Here is a 21,317-nt window from a genome sequence, read left to right as displayed (position 1 = left end):
ACACACACACACACACACACACACACACACACACACACACACACACACACACACACACACACACACACACACACACACACACACACACTTTAGTTTAATATCTTTATGCACCCCATACCCATCCTGTGGGCGGTAGCAAGTGTAGTCCATATGACATTGTATAAGGGCTGGACATAGGGTTCTGCGAGCCTCAGTGGGCTCAGTATTAATTAAATTAGGTGGATCTGTATGATGGGGAAGGTTGGTAGATACATAAGCATTCAGTACATTCAGTGCAGAGTAGTCAGTATGTACCTGAATGTTATGAAACTGGAATTTATCAAGGTTTGAGAACTCCCAGTTCCCCGGGAGGTGGGCAGAAGGGCTCAGTACAGCTTGTGTCGTGGTGGCCCTTGACAACCACAACAACAACAAAATCAAAATTTATTTGTGTCCAGGTTTGTGTCAGGCAGTCGTCCAGAGAGGACGTTCTGCACCAGCTTGCGTTGAGCGTCGATGTCTCGTGCTTGCCTGAGCATCAGTCACAAATTTTCCCTGTTCTGCTCAGTTTTAGCCAGCTCCATTTTTCCGGTCTGCGGATAATTTTGTGACCCGTAGGCGTCCCGTAGCTGGTAATTAATATTTGCACCGATAACTCATTACAGTTGTGACCGGGTGTGGACGTGTGAATTGCTCATTACTTTATAATTTGTTCATGATTGTAACCATGTATAAACGAAAGTAAGTAAATAAATTTACTTACATGATTCATTACTTTGTAACTTAACATAAGAACATAAGAACGAAGGAACACTGCAGAAGGCCTACTGGCCCATGCGAGGCAGGTCCAAGTCTCCTACCGGCTTAAGCCAATGCACCCAACCTAGTCAGGTCAGGTCACATTGACTTAAGGGAGGAACACGGCAACCGACCTGGTAGCACAAGCTATCAGGTCTAACTCACACCCACCCACATCCACTCATGTATTTATCCAACCTATTTTTAAAGCTACACAACGTTCTGGCCTCTATAACGGTACTTGGGAGTTTGTTCCACTCATCCACAACTCTATTACCAAACCAGTACTTTCCTATATCCTTCCTGAATCTGAATTTTTCCAACTTAAAACCATTGCTGCGAGTCCTGTCTAGGCTAGATATTTTCAGCACACTATTTACATCCCCTTTATTTATTCCTGTCTTCCACTTATACACCTCAATCATATCCCCCCTAATTCTACGTCTTTCTAGAGAGTGCAGATTCAGGGCCCTTAGTCTATCCTCATAGGGAAGGTTTCTGATACATGGGATCATCTTTGTCATCCTCCTTTGTACATTTTCCAGAGAATTTATATCCATTCTGTAATACGGTGACCAAAACTGTGCAGCATAATCTAAATGAGGCCTAACCAAGGATGTATAGAGTTGAAGAACAACCTGAGGACTCCTATTATTTATGCTTCTTGATATGAAGCCAAGGATTCTATTAGCTTTATTGCAAACACTTATGCACTGTTGTCTTGGTTTCAGATTACTGCTAACCAGAACTCCTAAATCTTTTTCGCAATCCGTAATATTAAGATCTACATTATTTAGTTTATATGTGGCATGGTTATTGTCCTGTCCAATATTTAGAACTTTGCATTTGTCTATATTAAACTGCATCTGCCACTTCTCCGACCACTGCATCAGTCTATTCAAATCTTCCTGGAGTGCTCGAATGTCCTCGTCAGAATGAATTCGACGGCCTATTTTGGTGTCATCGGCAAACTTGCCGATGTCGCTCTTTATGCCCTCATCTATGTCGTTTATGTAGATTGTGAACAGCAGGGGGCCCAACACTGACCCCTGTGGAACACCGCTCGTGACACTTCCCCACTCTGATTTCTCCCCATTTATGCAAACTCTCTGCTGCCTATTTGTCAACCATGCCTCTATCCAGGAAAAAATTTCTCCTCCTATTCCATGTGCTTTAATTTTCCTCAATAGTCTCTGATGTGGGACCCTGTCAAAAGCCTTACTGAAGTCCATATACACAATATCATATTCATTACCATGATCTACCTCCTCAAATACCTTAGTGAAAAAAGTTAATAAATTCGTAAGGCAGGAACGCCCCTTTGTAAAACCATGCTGAGATTCGTTGATTAATTTATGTTTTTCAAGGTGGCTACGAACTGCCTCGGCAATTATTGATTCCATAAATTTTCCCACTATGGAGGTTAGGCTTATTGGTCTATAGTTCGAAGCTAAGGACCTGTCACCTGTTTTGAAAATAGGTATCACATTTGCCATTTTCCACTTATCTGGCACCATGCCAGTTTGTAGTGATATGTTGAAAAGATTAGCCAAAGGGGTGCTAAGCTCCTCTTTACATTCCTTTAGAACCCTTGCATACAGTTCATCAGGGCCTGGGGATTTGTTAGGTTTTAATTTATCTATTTGCCTAAGGACCATGTCACTTGTGACCCTAATAGTGCACAGTTTATTATCGTCCTGTTCTACATAATTTATCATTACTGGAATATCGCTGGTATCCTCCTGTGTAAAAACTGAGAGGAAGTATGTGTTAAAAATTCTACACATTTCCTTATCACTGTCAGTGAGCTGACCCGAGGAACTTTTGAGTGGGCCTATCTTGTCCCTGATCTTACTTCTGTATACCTGAAAGAATCCTTTTGGGTTAGTCTTCGATTCTCTTGCAACTTTAACCTCATAATCTCTTTTTGCTTTTCTAATTCCCTTTTTTATTTCTCTCTTTAACTGAATATATCGATTTCTCAATTGCCCCTCTCCTCTTTTGATTTGCCTATATATGCCTCTCTTTTGACCAATCAGATATTTTAATCTATTGTTCATCCATTTAGGATCATTTTTGTTTGATCTGATTTCCCTATTTGGAACATAATTTGACTGAGCAGCTAGAACTATGCCCTGGAAAGCATCATATCGGCAACCATCACCACCTACCTGACCCTTAGTCAGGTCATTCCAGTTCAGCCCACCTAAGTAATTTTTCAGTCCTATGAAATCAGCCAAGCGAAAGTCAGGGACGGAGACTTGATTGCCATTATTAGGGGAATTCCATGATATATTAAAACTGAGTGATTTGTGATCACTTTCCCCAAGCTCATCATTAACCTCAAGATTATTAATTAGTGTTTCCCTACTGGCAAGAACGAAGTCAAGGAGGTTATTTCCCCTAGTTGGCTCTGTCACAAACTGTTTTAAAAAACAATCCTGGATCGTATCAAGAAAGTCACCTGACTCTAAATTTCCTGTCAAATTGCTCCAGTCAATCTGTCTATAGTTGAAATCTCCCATTAGCACAACATTTTCGTATGTAGATGTCTTCCGAATTTCGTCCCATAGAAGTTTACTGCACTCCCTATCAAGATTTGGGGCCCTGTAAATCACACCCAAAATTAGTTTTTCTCGGCCCTCGAGAAGCTGTAACCAAACAGATTCAGTGGCTGACGCTTCTAATTTAATATCTTGTCTAACACAACAATTTAAATTGTCTCTGACATACATCGCTACTCCACCACCTTTCCTGTTGACCCTGTCAGTGTGGAATAATTTATAGCCTTGTATGTGACATTCAGAGGTCATCTCTCTATCTTTCAGATTGAGCCAGGTCTCTGTTATAGCAATAATATCTATGTTTCCTGCACTTGCAATTAATCTTAGCTCATCTATCTTATTTCTTACACTCCTGCTATTAGTATAGTAAACCTTAAGGGAGCTAGTCCCTTGCTGCCCTCTGCTGTCCCCCTTTGTCTGCTGACCTGATCTATTGTCTTTATTTATAACTTCATGCTGAATGCCTTTTATACATTTACTGTTTCCAACCCAAGTGTTGCAACCTGCTTGTTTCCCACACACACCCATACCTCTATCTTCCATCAGTTTAAAATCATAGGCATTTCACCAATGGCCTTCTCAATCGAGTCTGCAAGTGCTACCACCCCAGCCCCAGAGAGATGTACCCCATCCCCTTGCATACATATCATGTTTGCCATAAAAGTTGTTCCAGTTGTCAATGAATGGGATTGCAAGTTCCTTGCAGTATCTGTCTAGCCAGCAATTTACACCAATTGCTCTAGACAACCATTCATTTCCTACTCCCCTTCTAGGCAAGATGCTACATATGATTGGGATCCCTCCCTTAGACTTAATGAAATCTATAGCTGACCTGTACTTATCTAGCAGCTCTTCTCTCCTACCCTTCCCAATATCATTTCCACCAGCATTGAGACAGATAATGGGCTTGTTCCCATTACCTGACATGATATTATCCAGCCTGTTGACAATGTCCCCAACACCAGCTCCAGGGAAGCACACTCTATCTCTCATCTTCTTATTCCTATTACAAAAAGCACGGTCCATATATCTTACCTGAGAGTCACCAACCACAAGAATGCGCTTACCTCCATTAGCAGGGGCAGTAGTACCCTTACCTTCACTGGCCACTGAAGTACATTCATCCTGAAGAACAGAGAAGCGATTTCCTACCTTCAGATCTTCACTCTTAACTTTCCTTACTCTGATGCGCCTTCCATTACTGTGAACCACTCGCCACTTGTAGCAGGTGCTGGACTGCACCTCACTGCTGGTAGCCGTTGCTACCTCCCCCACTACAGCCTCCTCACAGCGAGAGACAGACTGCACCTCACTTGAAGCCTCATTCCCCACAACTCCAGCCACCTCACACTCTCTCCCAGACCCATTGAGGTGGACCTTCAGCCTCCTAATCTCCTCCTGGAGAAGCAAGACCTCCTCCTTCAACTCTCCAACCTCAATTTTTAAAACACTGCAGAAGCAAGCCATGCTTTGTAACCGTCCACACTAATCCCCAAAGCAGCTCAGGGTCTGTGACCTCACGTGACGACTGACCACTGACAACTGACGACTGACCACTGACAACTGGGACTTCATTACCTTTGTACCTTGTTCAGCTATCAAAAATTTGGGGTCCAGTCCCTGGACCCATTATGTACCTCTGTAATCTTTTGACTACCGCCCAAAACATAGGTATGGGGTGCATAATAAAGATATTAAACTAAGCCGTAGCTGGATCGCTCGCACACTCGGCTCACACACTGAGGTCCGGAGATTGAATCCCCGTTATGGCTGGAAAACATTAGGATGTGTTTCCTTAAATACCTGTTGTCCTTGTTCACCCGTCAGTATAAAATGGTACCTGGGTGTTAGTCAACTGATGTGGGTCGCATCCTGGGACAAAACTCAGCTAATTTGATCGAAATGCTCTGCATAACAAGCAGCTTTCTATATAGTGGTATGTCATTGATATCAGCTAGACCTGTATTGTATACCTTGTACATGTAGAAATAGAGATATTATTATTATCATTATTAATTTTTTTTTTTATTAACAAGTCAGCCGTCTCCCACCGAGGCAGGGTGACCCAAAAAGAAAGAAAATCCCCAAAAAGAGAATACTTTCATCATCATTCAACACTTTCACCTCACTCACACATAATCACTGTTTTTGCAGAGGTGCCTAGAATACAACAGTTTAGAAGTATATACGTATAAAAATACACAATATATCCCTCCAAACCGCCAATATCCCAAACCCCTCCTTTAAAGTGCAGGCATTGTACTTCCCATTTCCAGGACTCAAGTCCAGTTATATAAAATAACCGGTTTCCCTGAATCCCTTCACTAAATATTACCCTGCTCACACTCCAACAGCTTGTCAAGTCCCAAATACCATTCGTCTCAATTCACTCCTATCACTGCATTCACTCCATCAATGTCTAATATTCAGACTATGAATTCTCTGCATAATATTCACACCGAACATTGCCATCAGATATAACGTCTCCACTGTCTCCAGCCTCCTCCTTATTGCAACGTTTAAAACCCATGTTTCACATCCATATAAACATTGGTACCACTGTACTCTGCTATATTCCCCTTTTTGCCTCCATAGATAACGTTCTTAGTTGCCACAGATGCCACACTGCACTATCCACCTGTTTCCCTTCACCAGTTCTGTGGTTTACCTCATCTTTCACAGACCCATAATTTTTTTTTTTAATTTCATCACCATGGTGTTTCCTGTGTGCTTTTAATTCCCTTTGCATAATATCCCAAATTTGTGTACCAACCTTTTCAACTTCTCTTCAGAAATTCCCATTTTGTATAAGATTCTTTGTCTTTTAATCATACACCTCTCCCCAACACCCTGGCATTCACTTGTTTTAGAACTTAATCTTAAAATAATTTTAGTGGAAAATAACATTAAGATAGGATTTTATGTATTTTAATACCTGTACCAACTTCCTTTAGAACTTTTTTATGCATTAAATTCCTTTAAAGAATTTAAAATGATTGAATTGGTCTAATTGCTTTTACTTAATACAGTAAAATGTAAACTCACTTTACACAATCATTCCTTCAAGTGAAGTGCCTTGATTCTGGTGAAGGGATCTTGATCTAAGTAAGTGGACCTATCTTCCCATTCCTTGGATCAAATCTGATTACCTCACATTTTCTGTGAGGTTTAGCACCCTCCAATTATAATATATAATCTATACAATCATTTCAGTATGAATTAGATACTGTTCATTTAATTAAACATGCTGTAACACTAGATTGTTATATACTGTAAAATAAATGGCCAAAACATTTCATACAACACTGGATAAATGTATAGATGTAAAAGTAGTTACATGAACTGTACTATCTATTTCTTGCACTACAGTTTTTTTAATAACCGTTAATATCAGATTGGAGGGAGAGAGTATGGAGGAGGTGAATGTATTCAGATATTTGGGAGTGGACGTGTCAGCGGATGGGTCTATGAAAGATGAGGTGAATCATAGAATTGATGAGGGGAAAAGAGTGAGTGGTGCACTTAGGAGTCTGTGGAGACAAAGAACTTTGTCCTTGGAGGCAAAGAGAGGAATGTATGAGAGTATAGTTTTACCAACGCTCTTATATGGGTGTGAAGCATGGGTGATGAATGTTGCAGCGAGGAGAAGGCTGGAGGCAGTGGAGATGTCATGTCTGAGGGCAATGTGTGGTGTGAATATAATGCAGAGAATTCGTAGTTTGGAAGTTAGGAGTAGGTGCGGGATTACCAAAACTGTTGTCCAGAGGGCTGAGGAAGGGTTGAGGTGGTTCGGACATGTAGAGAGAATGGAGCGAAACAGAATGACTTCAAGAGTGTATCAGTCTGTAGTGGAAGGAAGGCGGGGTAGGGGTCGGCCTAGGAAAGGTTGGAGAGAGGGGGTAAAGGAGGTTTTGTGTGCGAGGGGCTTGGACTTCCAGCAGGCATGCGTGAGCATGTTTGATAGGAGTGAATGGAGACAAATGGTTTTTAATACTTGACGTGCTGTTGGAGTGTGAGCAAAGTAACATTTATGAAGGGGTTCAGGGAAACCGGCAGGCCGGACTTGAGTCCTGGAGATGGGAAGTACAGTGCCTGCACTCTGAAGGAGGGGTGTTAATGTTGCAGTTTAAAAACTGTAGTGTAAAGCACCCTTCTGGCAAGACAGTGATGGAGTGAATGATGGTGAAAGTTTTTCTTTTTTGGGCCACCCTGCCTTGGTGGGAATTGGCCAGTGGGATAATAAAAAAAAATAATAGTTTTCATGTTATATTTCAGCCTGAAGAAAGATTGGAAAGATGCCTACTGTCATTCTTTTGGATGTGTCACTGTCAATGAGTCGTGGTGTGGATATAGCAAGCCCCTGCCCAGAAGATGAGAACGTTGAGGGCTTAATGTTGAGGAAAGATCTTGCTGTTCATGGCTGTAACATTCTCCTTGATCATTTCATCCAGCATTGCAAGTTAGAGTTTGCATCTTTGGTGAGGAGACATAATTAAGTAAAATGCTCTGCTACATTTTATAAATGTTGGATGGTAGTGCCAACAATTTTAGTATTACAAGTACTGGAGTTCTGCTTTGTAACGTACATTTATACAAGATTGCTAACCAGCAATCTAAAATTCTTCAATACATACATTTGTGATTAATTTTCAAAGTGGAAAAATTTTGTTAGTGTTTTAAAAAAGTTTTGTTTTCAGCTGAGTGACATAAATTATAACTGGTTGGTATGATTTATTGATATCAGCATTACTTCTTGCACTTAAGTGCAAGAAGTAATGCTGTATAAAACATCTACAATATTCATACTGTCTTCCACAGATAGTATTCTCATCAGTCTATAAAGTTCTGATGCCATTCACTAGAGACTTTGAATCAATTAAGACTGCTTTGAATTTAGTTGAAGAGTGTGACAAAACCAGCATTGACGTTGGACTCGTTGGAGCAGCACAACATATTCTAGAGGAGTGGGGCAATGGGACACCTTGTCAGGTAAGTGCAACATCTATGGTGACTTTTGACTTAGTTTTTTGGTCAAGATTTTTTCTAATTGGAAATTTTTTCTTGCTGACTTTTCATAAATAACTTACAATCTGTTTAATGTGCTAAAATTATTAGTAATTACATTACACACTTTTATACAGTACCTTTAAAGTGAAAATTGCATTTTCATTCAAGAATCAGTACTCTTTTTCTTTCTTCTTCAACAAACCAGCCATATCCCACTGAAGCAGGGTGGCCCAAAAAGAAAAACAAGTTTCTCTTTTTAACTTTAGTAATGTATACAGGAGAAGGGATTACTAGCCCCTTGCTTCTGGCATTTTAGTCGCCTCCTATGGCTTGCATGGCTTACCGAGGAAGGATTCTGTTCCACTTCCCCATAGAGATACATGGAAATAAACAAGAACAAGAACTAGTAATAAGATGGAAGAAAACCCAGAAGGGAGTGTGAATATACATGCTTGTACATGTATGTATAGTGTGAATTAAGTGTAAGTAGAAGTAGCAAGACATACCTGAAATCTTACATGTTTATGAGACAGAAAAAAGACACCAGCAATCCTACCGTCATGTAAAACAATTACAGGTTTCTGTTTCACACTCACTTGGCAGGATGGTAGTACCTCTCTGGGTGGTTGCTGTCTACCAACCTACCACCTAGGTACTCTTGTTATATAATAATAATAATAATAATAATAATAATAATAACAGTAACTTTTTTTTTTTTTTTCAACAAGTCAGCCGTCTCCCACCGAGGCAGGGTGACCCAAAAAAAAAAGAAAGAAAATCCCCAAAAAGAAAATACTTTCATCATCATTCAACACTTTCACCACACTCGCACATTATCACTGTCTTTGCAGAGGTGCTTAGAATACAACAGTTTAGAAGTATACACATATAAAGATACACAACATTTCCCTCCAAACTGCCAATATCCCAAACCCCTCCTTTAAAGTGCAGGCATTGTACTTCCCATTTCCAGGACTCAAGTCCGACTATATGAAAATAACCGGTTTCCCTGAATCCCTTCACTAAATATTACCCTGCTCACACTCCAACAGATCGTCAGGTCCCAAGTACCATTCGTCTCCATTCACTCCTATCTAACACGCTCACGCACGCTTGCTGGAAGTCCAAGCCCCTTGCCCACAAAACCTCCTTTACCCCCTCTCTCCAACCCTTTCGAGGACGACCCCTATCTCGCCTTCCTTCCCCTATAGATTTATATGCTTTCCATGTCATTCTACTTTGATCCATTCTCTCTAAATGACCAAACCACCTCAACAACCCCTCTTCTGCCCTCTCACTAATACTTTTATTAACTCCACACCTTTTCCTAATTTCCACACTCCGAATTTTCTGCATAATATTTACATCACACATTGCCCTTAAACAGGACATCTCCACTGCCTCCAACCGTCTCCTCGCTGCTGCATTTACCACCCAAGCTTCACACCCATATAAGAGTGTTGGTACTACTATACTTTCATACATTCCCTTCTTTGCCTCCATAGATAATGTTTTTTGACTCCACATATACCTCAACGCACCACTCACCTTTTTTCCCTCATCAATTCTATGATTAACCTCATCCTTCATAAATCCATCCGCCGACACGTCAACTCCCAAGTATCTGAAAACATTCACTTCTTCCATACTCCTCCTCCCCAATTTGATATCCAATTTTTCTTTATCTAAATCATTTGATACCCTCATCACCTTACTCTTTTCTATGTTCACTTTCAACTTTCTACCTTTACACACATTCCCAAATTCATCCACTAACCTTTGCAATTTTTCTTTAGAATCTCCCATAAGCACAGTATCATCAGCAAAATGTAACTGTGTCAATTCCCATTTTGAATTTGATTCCCCAAAATTTAATCCCACCCCTCTCCCGAACACCCTAGCATTTACTTCCTTTACAACCCCATCTATAAATATATTAAACAACCATGGTGACATTACACATCCCTGTCTAAGACCTACTTTTACCGGGAAGTAGTCTCCCTCTCTTCTACACACCCTAACCTGAGCCTCACTATCCTCATAAAAACTCTTTACAGTATTTAATAACTTACCACCTATTCCATATACTTGCAACATCTGCCACATTGCTCCTGTATCCACTCTATCATATGCCTTTTCTAAATCCATAAATACAATAAAAACTTCCCTATCTTTATCTAAATACTGTTCACATATATGCTTCAATGTAAACACTTGATCTACACATCCCCTACCCACTCTGAAACCTCCTTGCTCATCCACAATCCTACATTCTGTCTTACCCTCTAATTCTTTCAATTATAACCCTACCGTACACTTTTCCTGGTATACTCAGTAAACGTATTCCTCTCTAATTTTTACAGTCTCTTTTGTCCCCTTTCCCTTTATATAAAGGGACTATACATGCTCTCCACCAATCCCTAGGTACCTTCCCCTCTTTCATACATTTATTAAACAAAAGTACCAACCACTCCAACACTATATCCCCCCTGCTTTTAACATTTCTGTCATGATCCCATCAGTTCCAGCTGCTTTACCCCCTTTCATTTTACGTAATGCCTCACGTACCTCCCCCACACTTACATTCTGCTCTTCTTCACTCCTAAAAGATGGTAAAAGAGCCATGTGTATCGTAAAAGATGACTAAAATGCCAGGAGCAAGGGGCCAGTAACCCCTTCTCCTGTATAAATTACTAAATTTAAGAAGAACTTTTGTTTTTCTTTTTAGGTCACCCTGCCTTGGTGGGATACAGCCGGGTCATTGAAAAAAATAATAAAAGACTACGTGTTTATTTAATAAGCTTATTGTTTGCAGATTGTTTTAGTGACTGATGGTAATGCAGGCACAGGACAGCATTCATTACAGAAGTCAATGATGTCTTCGCATTCCCGAGGAGCGTCACAATTTCCATTACCATTTCCATTTCCTGCTAAACTGACCATTGTTTGTATTGCAAATCCCACTGAGCCATGCCTTCAGGTACAATATTTTAGCTTGCATTTTTTTTATTTATTGTTGAATATGTGAAATTATCACACGGAGTTGCACAGAAGTTTCAGTACAGCAATGTGAATGAAGACTTGGAAGCAGCATTTTAAACTTTGGCTTTAGATTTTGTTTGCTAGGTTAAGTACTGCCTATATAAACATTCATGACATTTGCATACTAAGAAAAAAACCATAAACATGGATGAAGATTGTCTTAATAGATGTAAATGCTTGAAAGAATAGTAGGAAGAAGCTTGAAAAATTTAGAAACCACCAGGGAAAGTATAAGGGATTAAAAAGAATATAAATGTAGGCAGTAGACTGTTGGTTAACACATGATCTGTTAACACATGATCTGTTAATACCTTTTTGCCTTAACATGATTCCATATTGTGGCACTTTTTTGGTGAGCATGCTGTATTAATCAGTTTACATGACGGAATAACATGTAGGGAAAAATGTCGCACATGCTGTGGTCTTCCCCCCACCTCACAGTGAAGCTTAGGGCAAGTCCATTGTCTTATGTGGGAAGCCTACAAAATGTACACAACCTTCTTCACCTCAGTGCTCTGTTTGCATCAAATTTCATACTCAGCCTGTGTTAGTGAGTTGATTTTTTATTTTTCATCACCCATCTTGTCTCTTGGATAGTAACCCAAAAGGAATGTGAATGATACTGGAAGTGCAAAGAAGCAGAAGTGTTAAAATCTTGGTGTTTTGAAGAAAATTGAGATATTAGATAAGCTTAAGGGTGGCACATCTGTGATTGAGACAGTTCACAGCTTGAGTGAGGCTTCACTTCACACAATTTGACTAATAACACCACCCTTTGAAAGACTTTCTTGATGTGTGATATTAATGCTACTGGTCTATATTTTTGACAGTGCTCTACTGCCTTCTTTGTGTATATGAACCATGAGTGCACTTTTAAAGATCTTTAGGATTTTACCTGAATTGAAGCTCTTGAAGGTTTTAGTTAAAAACTGAGATCTCTTAAATGCTTGTGGTTGTTTAATATATTTATAGATGGGGTTGTAAGAGAAGTAAATGCGAGGGTCTTGGCAAGAGGCGTGGAGTTAAAAGATAAAGAATCACACACAAAGTGGGAGTTGTCACAGCTGCTCTTTGCTGATGACACTGTGCTCTTGGGAGATTCTGAAGAGAAGTTGCAGAGATTGGTGGATGAATTTGGTAGGGTGTGCAAAAGAAGAAAATTAAAGGTGAATACAGGAAAGAGTAAGGTTATGAGGATAACAAAAAGATTAGGTGATGAAAGATTGAATATCAGATTGGAGGGAGAGAGTATGGAGGAGGTGAACGTATTCAGATATTTGGGAGTGGACGTGTCAGCGGATGGGTCTATGAAAGATGAGGTGAATCATAGAATTGATGAGGGAAAAAGAGTGAGTGGTGCACTTAGGAGTCTGTGGAGACAAAGAACTTTGTCCTTGGAGGCAAAGAGGGGAATGTATGAGAGTATAGTTTTACCAACGCTCTTATATGGGTGTGAAGCGTGGGTGATGAATGTTGCAGCGAGGAGAAGGCTGGAGGCAGTGGAGATGTCATGTCTGAGGGCAATGTGTGGTGTGAATATAATGCAGAGAATTAGTAGTTTGGAAGTTAGGAGGAGGTGCGGGATTACCAAAACTGTTGTCCAGAGGGCTGAGGAAGGGTTGTTGAGGTGGTTCGGACATGTAGAGAGAATGGAGCGAAACAGAATGACTTCAAGAGTGTATCAGTCTGTAGTGGAAGGAAGGCGGGGTAGGGGTCGGCCTAGGAAGGGTTGGAGGGAGGGGGTAAAGGAGGTTTTGTGTGCGAGGGGCTTGGACTTCCAGCAGGCATGCGTGAGCGTGTTTGATAGGAGTGAATGGAGACAAATGGTTTTTAATACTTGACGTGCTGTTGGAGTGTGAGCAAAGTAACATTTATGAAGGGATTCAGGGAAACCGGCAGGCCGGACTTGAGTTCTGGAGATGGGAAGTACAGTGCCTGCACTCTGAAGGAGGGGTGTTAATGTTGCAGTTTAAAAACTGTAGTGTAAAGCACCCTTCTGGCAAGACAGTGATGGAGTGAATGATGGTGAAAGTTTTTCTTTTTCGGGCCACCCTGCCTTGGTGGGAATCGGCCGGTGTGATAATAAAAAAAAAAAATATATAAATAAAGTACTCAGGGAATCTGGTCGATATACAGCATGTGTGGGCATGATTTCCATTTCATTTTTGAATTCTAAAGTAATTGTGTTTGTCAGATATATATGATTTGTAGGTTGGGAAGAGGTAGTTAAAAACTATCTGGATTCTCAATTTTCCTATTTGTTAGTGGATGGCTGAACATTGATTTATGCTGTTCTTTCAGGATTTTGCTAATTACTTTTATGTTATTGGTGTGTGAACCTCCTATGAGTAGTGAGTGAATTCTTGAGGTGGTTTTTGACTTGGATTTTTGCATTGTGAAGAAATATTTATAAATTTTTCCAATATCCTGAATATCATTTTGTGCTTCTTACATATGGTATGAATGCTTAAGTTTCTGCTCCATATCAGTGCAGATTATCTTTTGTTGTGACATATTCTCATTTTTAAGAAGTTCAGCATCCCTTTGTTCTTCTGTGTGTTCTTTTATATCCTATTGGAAAGTTTCTTTCTAGACTTTCTCAGCAGAACATATTTTATACAGACCTGGTATGCTTCTGTGATCAGCTTTTCCATGCACTGGTGTGGGTTAAGGTACTCAGGATCAAATGTTTCATAATTCTTTATTTTTCTCAATCCAGTGTCTGGTTGTTGAAATTAAATTTACTGAACATTTCTTCACACTGGTTATTTCTTAGGCACTCTATGGTTGAATTTATACTTGTCTGTATATCAGTGAGGGTGTGATCAGATTATATTGTATTTGAGATCATGGATCTGATCAGTTTCCTGGTGAAAAGAAGGGAAGACAAGGCACCAGAGGATCTGGCAATAGAAACATGGAAGAGTATCAGAGTATCACATGTATAACATCAAAAACTAGAGTGGTTATCCCTTTGACTGTCGCAAGCCCCTTTCTGGAACTGTCTATGTCGCAAAATTTTTGGGAAAAAAAAAATAATTTTTTCTTATGAAATGATAGAGAATCTTTTTCCGATGATAATGACACAAAAAGTACGAAATTTGGTCGAAAACTCGCAGAATTACGCTCCCGCGAAGTTAGCGGTCTCAGCGACATATACGCATCGGCAATTTCGCCGACTTTGAGCCCTGTTTTTAGCCAATTCCGTTGTTCCAGTTGACCAAACTCATAGCTATTTCTTTAGAACTCCATTTTTTCTATCAGTTCAGTACAAGAAACTGCCCATTTACCGATTTGAACTACCCAATAAAGTGGTCAGAAATTTGCAATTTGGCCAATTTCATACAATTTAAAAAGATGTCAATTTCAAAATAGGGTCCAGAATAAATAATGTAGACATTCTTGGCACTAAAATAACATATCCTCTGTTCATTAGTCATGTCTCTAGGCCCCTCTTATATTACTATTGCTTTCTATTTTGATTTTTTATTCATACAAAAAATACAAAATTTACTGTTATGCAGACTACAGCATTATTGTAAAAATGGTATAAATAATATCAGTGCACTAGTGAATGAATATTAGACTCCCCAGTTGATGTGTATTGGACGTGTGGTGTGATTTGCTTACTCCTGAACATTGGTAAAAATAAAAAATTTCCGCTACTTTGAGCTCAATTTCAAGGTCGTTTTCATCATGAAACTAATCAAAATCATCTCTATTTCTGTAATATGTTTTCCATTTTATCGCGTGAGACCATAAAAACGAGAATCCAATGATAAATACTATACGAAAATAGTACACCTCAAAGTCGGCATTTTAATCCAAAAAAACGGTCTTTTTTTTTTTTCTCATTATGCCCTGCGTGCTGCAGGATTTTTTTTATGTGGTGCACACTGACCACACAGACCCATTCTCTCACATGTGGGCCTACCAGCTTTCTCCTGATTGATTTGAAGCCGCTAGAATTTACGCGTATAAATACGTCCGAAACAGTGGCGCGTAAGACTTATATATACAACCAAAACAGTCAAAGGGTTAATGAAGAGTTTATCATAGCAGGGATAAAGGGAGAGATGCAATATCTGCCAGTACAGTGTTCAAAGATCACCCAGAGATTCACTTTTGATCTCTGGAACATTTAAGAAACATGACTTCACTGGTGTTCTTTATAAAATTGGTTTCTAATGAAATGCTCCATGTGGTGCAAAGGCTCCTCTAAGATATACACATACCTGAATCTTGCACATGGCCCTGTTCTCTCAGACATGGATGAGGAACTTAATAACCATGAACTGAACAATACATATGAGGAAAATAGTTTTGTCATGCATGAAAGTCTGGAATGCCTTCCATGTAGACTTGTGCTGGAGTTGAGTGGATGCCCAATGGGAAGTAGAGTAGATGGCTGAAATGGAAAAGCAGAAGCACTAAGGGTATGTCAAACCCCCTTATAAATAAACATATCATTTAGTTTGGGAAGAGTATGTTCAATCTATGTCTGAACTACAGAAATGTTTACAGTGTTTGTGAGACTATGTAAATCCCCAGCTGAATAAACTGAACAAGGGATCCTGCTTTAACATGGTATGTATGAAAAGCACAGTGTGGAAGAGCACAGTAAATATCCACATTAATGATTAATATTCTCTATGATTGAGAGGTTTTGATTAAACTGACAGAGAGGCAATGTGGAACTGGATTCTTGCATCTTAAAACAGCATAGGGCATGTAGTTGTATACAAGAATGTAAAGAGATGAATTACTAGACAGGTAGTTATGGTGTTATAGAGGTTAAACTAACAAATTACTATTTCTATTAGAGGCTCATGGAACCTTTCAAAGAAAGTAGTTTGTCATATTTGACAATTTTATTAAATTGGATCCTTGAGTCTGTATTGGTTTTACATATCAAGAGATGCAAAATTAACTCATGTAGGCAGAAAAGGGTCCCTTTTAATTAGATGTTCTAGTTTCTCATGAAGGGTCTGCAAAATAGGAAAGTGAATTATATATAATCAGACTGCATTACATTACAGTGTATTGTAATATTTTTAATGTATCTTATAATAATATTAAATAATTTCAGACATCTAAACCATTATATCAGAGGCTGATAGAACTTAATGGAGAGGGAGATATTTTAGTTCCTGATGGTTCCCTTAGCAAAAAGGTAAGGAAAGTAATTTAATTGTTCCAAATGTTTGGAAATTGATCAAGAATGTAGTTGTTAATATAATTTCAAGAATTTTAAAAGATTAATATATCAATTTTTTTTAAAGTCTCATAAAAAGGTAAGGTGAGAGTGGGTTAATGTGGCAGTCTCTGAAGTTCTAGTTTAGCCTTTTCTGAGGTACAATAATCAAAAGCAGAGGATTGAAGACAGTACAGTAGTGAAATTTGCAAAATTTTTTATCATGTATGTGAAACTTCCATAAAATGGACTAATGGGGGAAATTGGTGTCCACTTCAATGAAAATCCGTTACACTGAAAGTCTCGATTAAGCGGACCATGTCTGCTTAATCAGTTGTCTACTGGACATGGACAAATGCTCAGTAAAGTAGACTTAGTTCACTGCATTGATGACAACCAGACATACAAATAAAAAACTGTAATGCAGGGGGGCTCCATTTTACAGTGCTTTGCTAATTCAGTGTTTTTCAATTATATCCATTGTTCATTTATTCAGACTTCCTACAATAAATGTATTCACCACTTACTATGTCCCTCTCTTCCTCCTCTCCCTCTCTTCCTCCTCTCCCTCTCTTCCTCCTCTCCCTCTCTTCCTCCTCTCCCTCTCTTCCTCCTCTCCCTCTCTTCCTCCTCTCCCTCTCTTCCTCCTCTCCCTCTCTTCCTCCTTTCCCTCTCTCTCCTTCCCTTCCTCCCTTTTCTTCTCTCTCCCTTTTTATCCCTCTCCCTCTTTCTTTTATTTACTAGCCCCTTGTTCCTGGCTTGTTAGTCGCCTGTTACGACACACATGGCTTATGGAGGAAGAATTCTTTTCCACCTTCCCATGGAAATAAGAGGAAATAAAGAAGAACAAGAACTATTAAGAAAATAGAAGAAAACCCAGATAGGTGTGTAAACATATACTGTATGAGTATTCATGCATGTGTAGTGTGACCTAAGTGTAAGTAGAAGTAGCAAGATATACCTGTTATCTCGTGTGTTTCTGAAACAGAAAAAAATACACCAGTAGTCATGCCATCATGTAAAACAATTATAGGTTTCCGTTTCACACTCACTTGGCAGGATGGTAGTACCTCCCTGGGTGGTTGGTGTCTACCAACCTACTGTCTAGGCCATGTGTAATTATTGGTAATAATATTAACAGTAGTTATTTAAATGGACACGTATGTAACTTAATGAGACATTTATTAAAGCAATATTTCACTCAGCAACACTTGAGACTTTAAACATATGACACCATTTTCACTTGAGGTACCTTATACTACCACCACCATCCTCCACTATCCACTGCCACCATCACCACTATCTACTGCCACCATCTACCACAATCCACTGCCACCATCCACCACTACCAACACTTATCTACCATCATCATCCATCACTGCCATCTGGGGTGGAAGGAAAGAGGGATAGGGGGTCATCCTATTCAAGGTTGGAGGGAGGAGGTAAATGAGATTTAGAGTGCTAGGGACTTGGACATCCAGCAGGCTGTTGGAGTGTGAGTAAGTTAACATTGTGTAGGGACTCAGGCAACCAGCTAGCTGGACTGAGTTCTGGAAATGGGAAGTACAGTGTCTGTACTCAGAAGAAGGGATGGGGATGTTGCGGGTTGGAGGGCTCTCTTAAATGTGAGGTCAGTGACCTTCTGGCAAGACAGTTATTGAATAAATGACAGTGAGAGCATTTTCTTCCTAGTTGGGTCACTCTACCTTGGGAGATGGCTTGTGTTTAAATCTTTTTATTTATGTAAATAATTGTTGTGTACCATATACAGTGCCATAAAGTTATTAAAACCATAGACATGTAACTGGTGATTCTTTTTTTTTCACTGTACTACATGAGGTATGTTTTGTCATGCAGACTGTAACAGAGATGTTTGACCAGCTGATCAAGAACAATTTCTCCTCATACTCTGGGACTCTTCACTGTGGCAACTTGTCTGCTCCTGTCACCTTGTCACCTCCACCTCAAGTAAGTTTCTCCTCTACAACTTCACCCTTTATGGGGGGTGGGTGCCTTGATGCTGGTGAAGGGCTCTTGATCCAGGGAATTTAAACTGCTCTTTCCTTCCTTGGGTCATACCTTATTACTTCCCATTTCTCAGGTGCTTTCTGATCTCTACAGGCTTAGCACTTTCCTGTGAATATAAAATAGTAATCTGCAGTTCAAAGTTCCTAAACTACTTGTTACAGCAGTGACAAAAGGGTTGATGTAATGCCTAAGTTTTAATTCACCAGGTTTTTGGTTAAACAAATCTCTAATACAATTGGTATTGTCTCTAATTGGTCTCTAATACAATTGGTATTGTATTGGTATTGTATTAGTATTTAATTTTTTGTTTAACTAATTTTAAGACAGATATTTGGCAATTCAGATTTGTACAGTTACAGTAAAACCGATTAGTTATATTGGAAGCAGATACAGTGTCTATTTTTAATTTCCTGGCATATATGGTTTGACCAAAAATATTATGAATAAAACAGGTGCAACACTTTCATATCTTTATTGTCAGCAATGCAAAGACAAAAAGAATGCAGATGTAATATATACAGACTTTGCAAAAGCCTTTGACAAGTGTGACCATGGCGTAATAGTGCACAAAATGCGTGCTAAAGGAATAACAGGAAAAGTTGGTCGATGGATCTATAATTTCCTCACAAACAGAACACAAAGAGTAGTAGTCAACAGAGTAAAGTCCGAGGCAGCTACGGTGAAAAGCTCTGTTCCACAAGGCACAGTACTCGCTCCCATCTTGTTCCTCATCCTCATATCTGACATAGACAAGGATGTCAGCCACAGCACCGTGTCTTCCTTTGCAGATGACACCCGAATCTGCATGACAGTGTCTTCCATTGCAGACACTGCAAGGCTCCAGGCGGACATCAACCAAACCTTTCAGTGGGCTGCAGAAAACAATATGATGTTCAATGATGAGAAATTTCAATTACCTAGATATGGTAAACACAAGGAAATTAAATCTTCATCAGAGTACAAAACAAATTCCGGCCACAAAATAGAGCGTAACACCAACGTCAAAGACCTGGGAGTGATCATGTCGGAGGATCTCACCTTCAAGGACCATAACATTGTATCAATCGCAGCTGCTAGAAAAATGACAGGATGGATAATGAGAGCCTTCAAAACTAGGAATGCCAAGCCCATGATGACACTCTTCAGGTCACTTGTTCTATCTATGCTGGAATATTGCTGCACACTAACAGCACCTTTCAAGGCAGGTGAAATTGCTGACCTAGAAAATGTACAGAGAACCTTCACGGCACGCATAACGGAGATAAAACACCTCAATTACTGGGAGTGCTTGAGGTTCCTGAACCTATATTCCCTGGAATGCAGGCGGGAGAGATACATGATTATATACACCTGGAAAATCCTAGAGGGACTAGTACCGAACTTGCACACGAAAATCACTCACTACGAAAGCAAAAGACTTGGCAGATGATGCAACATCCCCCCAATGAAAAGCAGGGGTGTCACTAGCACGCTAAGAGACAAATACATTAAGTGTCAGGGGCCCGAGACTTCAACTGCCTCCCAGCATACATAAGGGGGATTACCAACAGACCCCTGGCAGTCTTCAAGCTGGCACTGGACAAGCACCTAAAGTCAGTACCTGACCAGCCGGGCTGTGGCTCGTACGTTGGTTTGCGTGCAGCCAGCAGTAACAGCCTGGTTGATCAGGCTCTGATCCACCAGGAGGCCTGGTCACAGACCGGGCCGCGGGGGCGTTGACCCCCGGAACTCTCTCCAGGTAAACTCCAGGTAACTCTAGGTAATATGGTAGTACTTTCCTGAAAATTGCATTTAATCAAAAAATTTGTAAAATGACCTGAAGAACATCTGGAAAAATAGGGTTATTTTCCTTAGAACCCCTAAGAGTCATCCAATTTTTTTAGGTCTCAAAATTGTAAAAATAAAAGAAAAAAAGTAAAACATAAATAACCCAGATGTAGGAAAATGAAACTTATGACATTTTGGGTTGACTTAGACCATTAACTAGTCACACAAAAGCATGAAGGGAATGGAGCCAGTATATATACGAGAGGAGGGCGGGGCCAGGAGTAATAGAGGTAGTATAACGGGCTTGTTTGGTATTCTGGTAGCGGGTGGTTAAATGATATACGTCTTCGGATGCTTCTTACTTTATTGATAACTAGTGTTGGGTTACACAGGCTTGTGTGTTTGTGCCCATGGCCCGGGAGGGCCATGCCTACGAGAGAGAGCTGGGAGGCCTTGTGTGTTGTTGCTAGGCCGCTGTGAGAGTGAGGGCGAGGCAAGTCTGGGCATACTGAAGTGGCAAGGCCTAGGTGGCAGCACCAGCATAGCGCGAAATATGAACTAAGCTGGCAGACAGCATGGGCTGTCTGTGCAGACAGTACAGGCTGTCTACATACGCTCGGCCACCTACCGCTCGTCGTCCCGACGCGACAATACTGGTAGTAAAAGAAACTCAGTCTCTCTCTCTCGTAGGAACAGGGCACAGAACACAAAATAAAAACATATATATACATATGGACATGGAAAAAAAACTTCCTACAGGGAGGGAAGATAAAACATGTGGGGTGTGTTAAACATCGTGGTCATAGGCAGTGAGCGTCGATGGGCATCACTGCACGCCTTCCTGCGTCTGGACAGATACTGCAACACGGGAGACATCGCTGTGGCTGAGCTGTGACGTAACAGGGTACGGTCTCCTCTGGAACGGTGAAGCAGACATC

At 40.1% G+C, this 21,317-nt stretch overlaps 1 protein-coding gene across 4 annotated transcripts in view; it reads left to right on the top strand.

Moving 5' to 3' along the window:
• Positions 1–294: 294 nt before the first annotated feature.
• Positions 295–21,317, top strand: part of IntS14 (integrator complex subunit 14) — a 48,465-nt gene continuing 27,442 nt past the window's right edge. The window contains exons 1-6 of one of the 4 annotated variants that reach the window (XM_070084791.1): positions 295–437; positions 7,617–7,819; positions 8,160–8,330; positions 11,164–11,328; positions 16,480–16,563; positions 18,442–18,552. In XM_070084791.1, the coding sequence (XP_069940892.1) occupies positions 7,637–7,819; positions 8,160–8,330; positions 11,164–11,328; positions 16,480–16,563; positions 18,442–18,552 (714 nt within the window). In that variant the 5' untranslated portion in view covers positions 295–437; positions 7,617–7,636. The other 3 variants (XM_070084790.1, XM_070084792.1, XM_070084793.1) reach the window with 3 other exon arrangements.

The sequence above is a fragment of the Cherax quadricarinatus genome, chromosome 14 (assembly GCF_038502225.1).
Source record: "Cherax quadricarinatus isolate ZL_2023a chromosome 14, ASM3850222v1, whole genome shotgun sequence".
Lineage (NCBI taxonomy): Eukaryota > Metazoa > Arthropoda > Malacostraca > Decapoda > Parastacidae > Cherax > Cherax quadricarinatus.
Note: the sequence above shows the minus strand (reverse complement) of the source record. Positions and strands in the feature narration are given on the sequence as shown.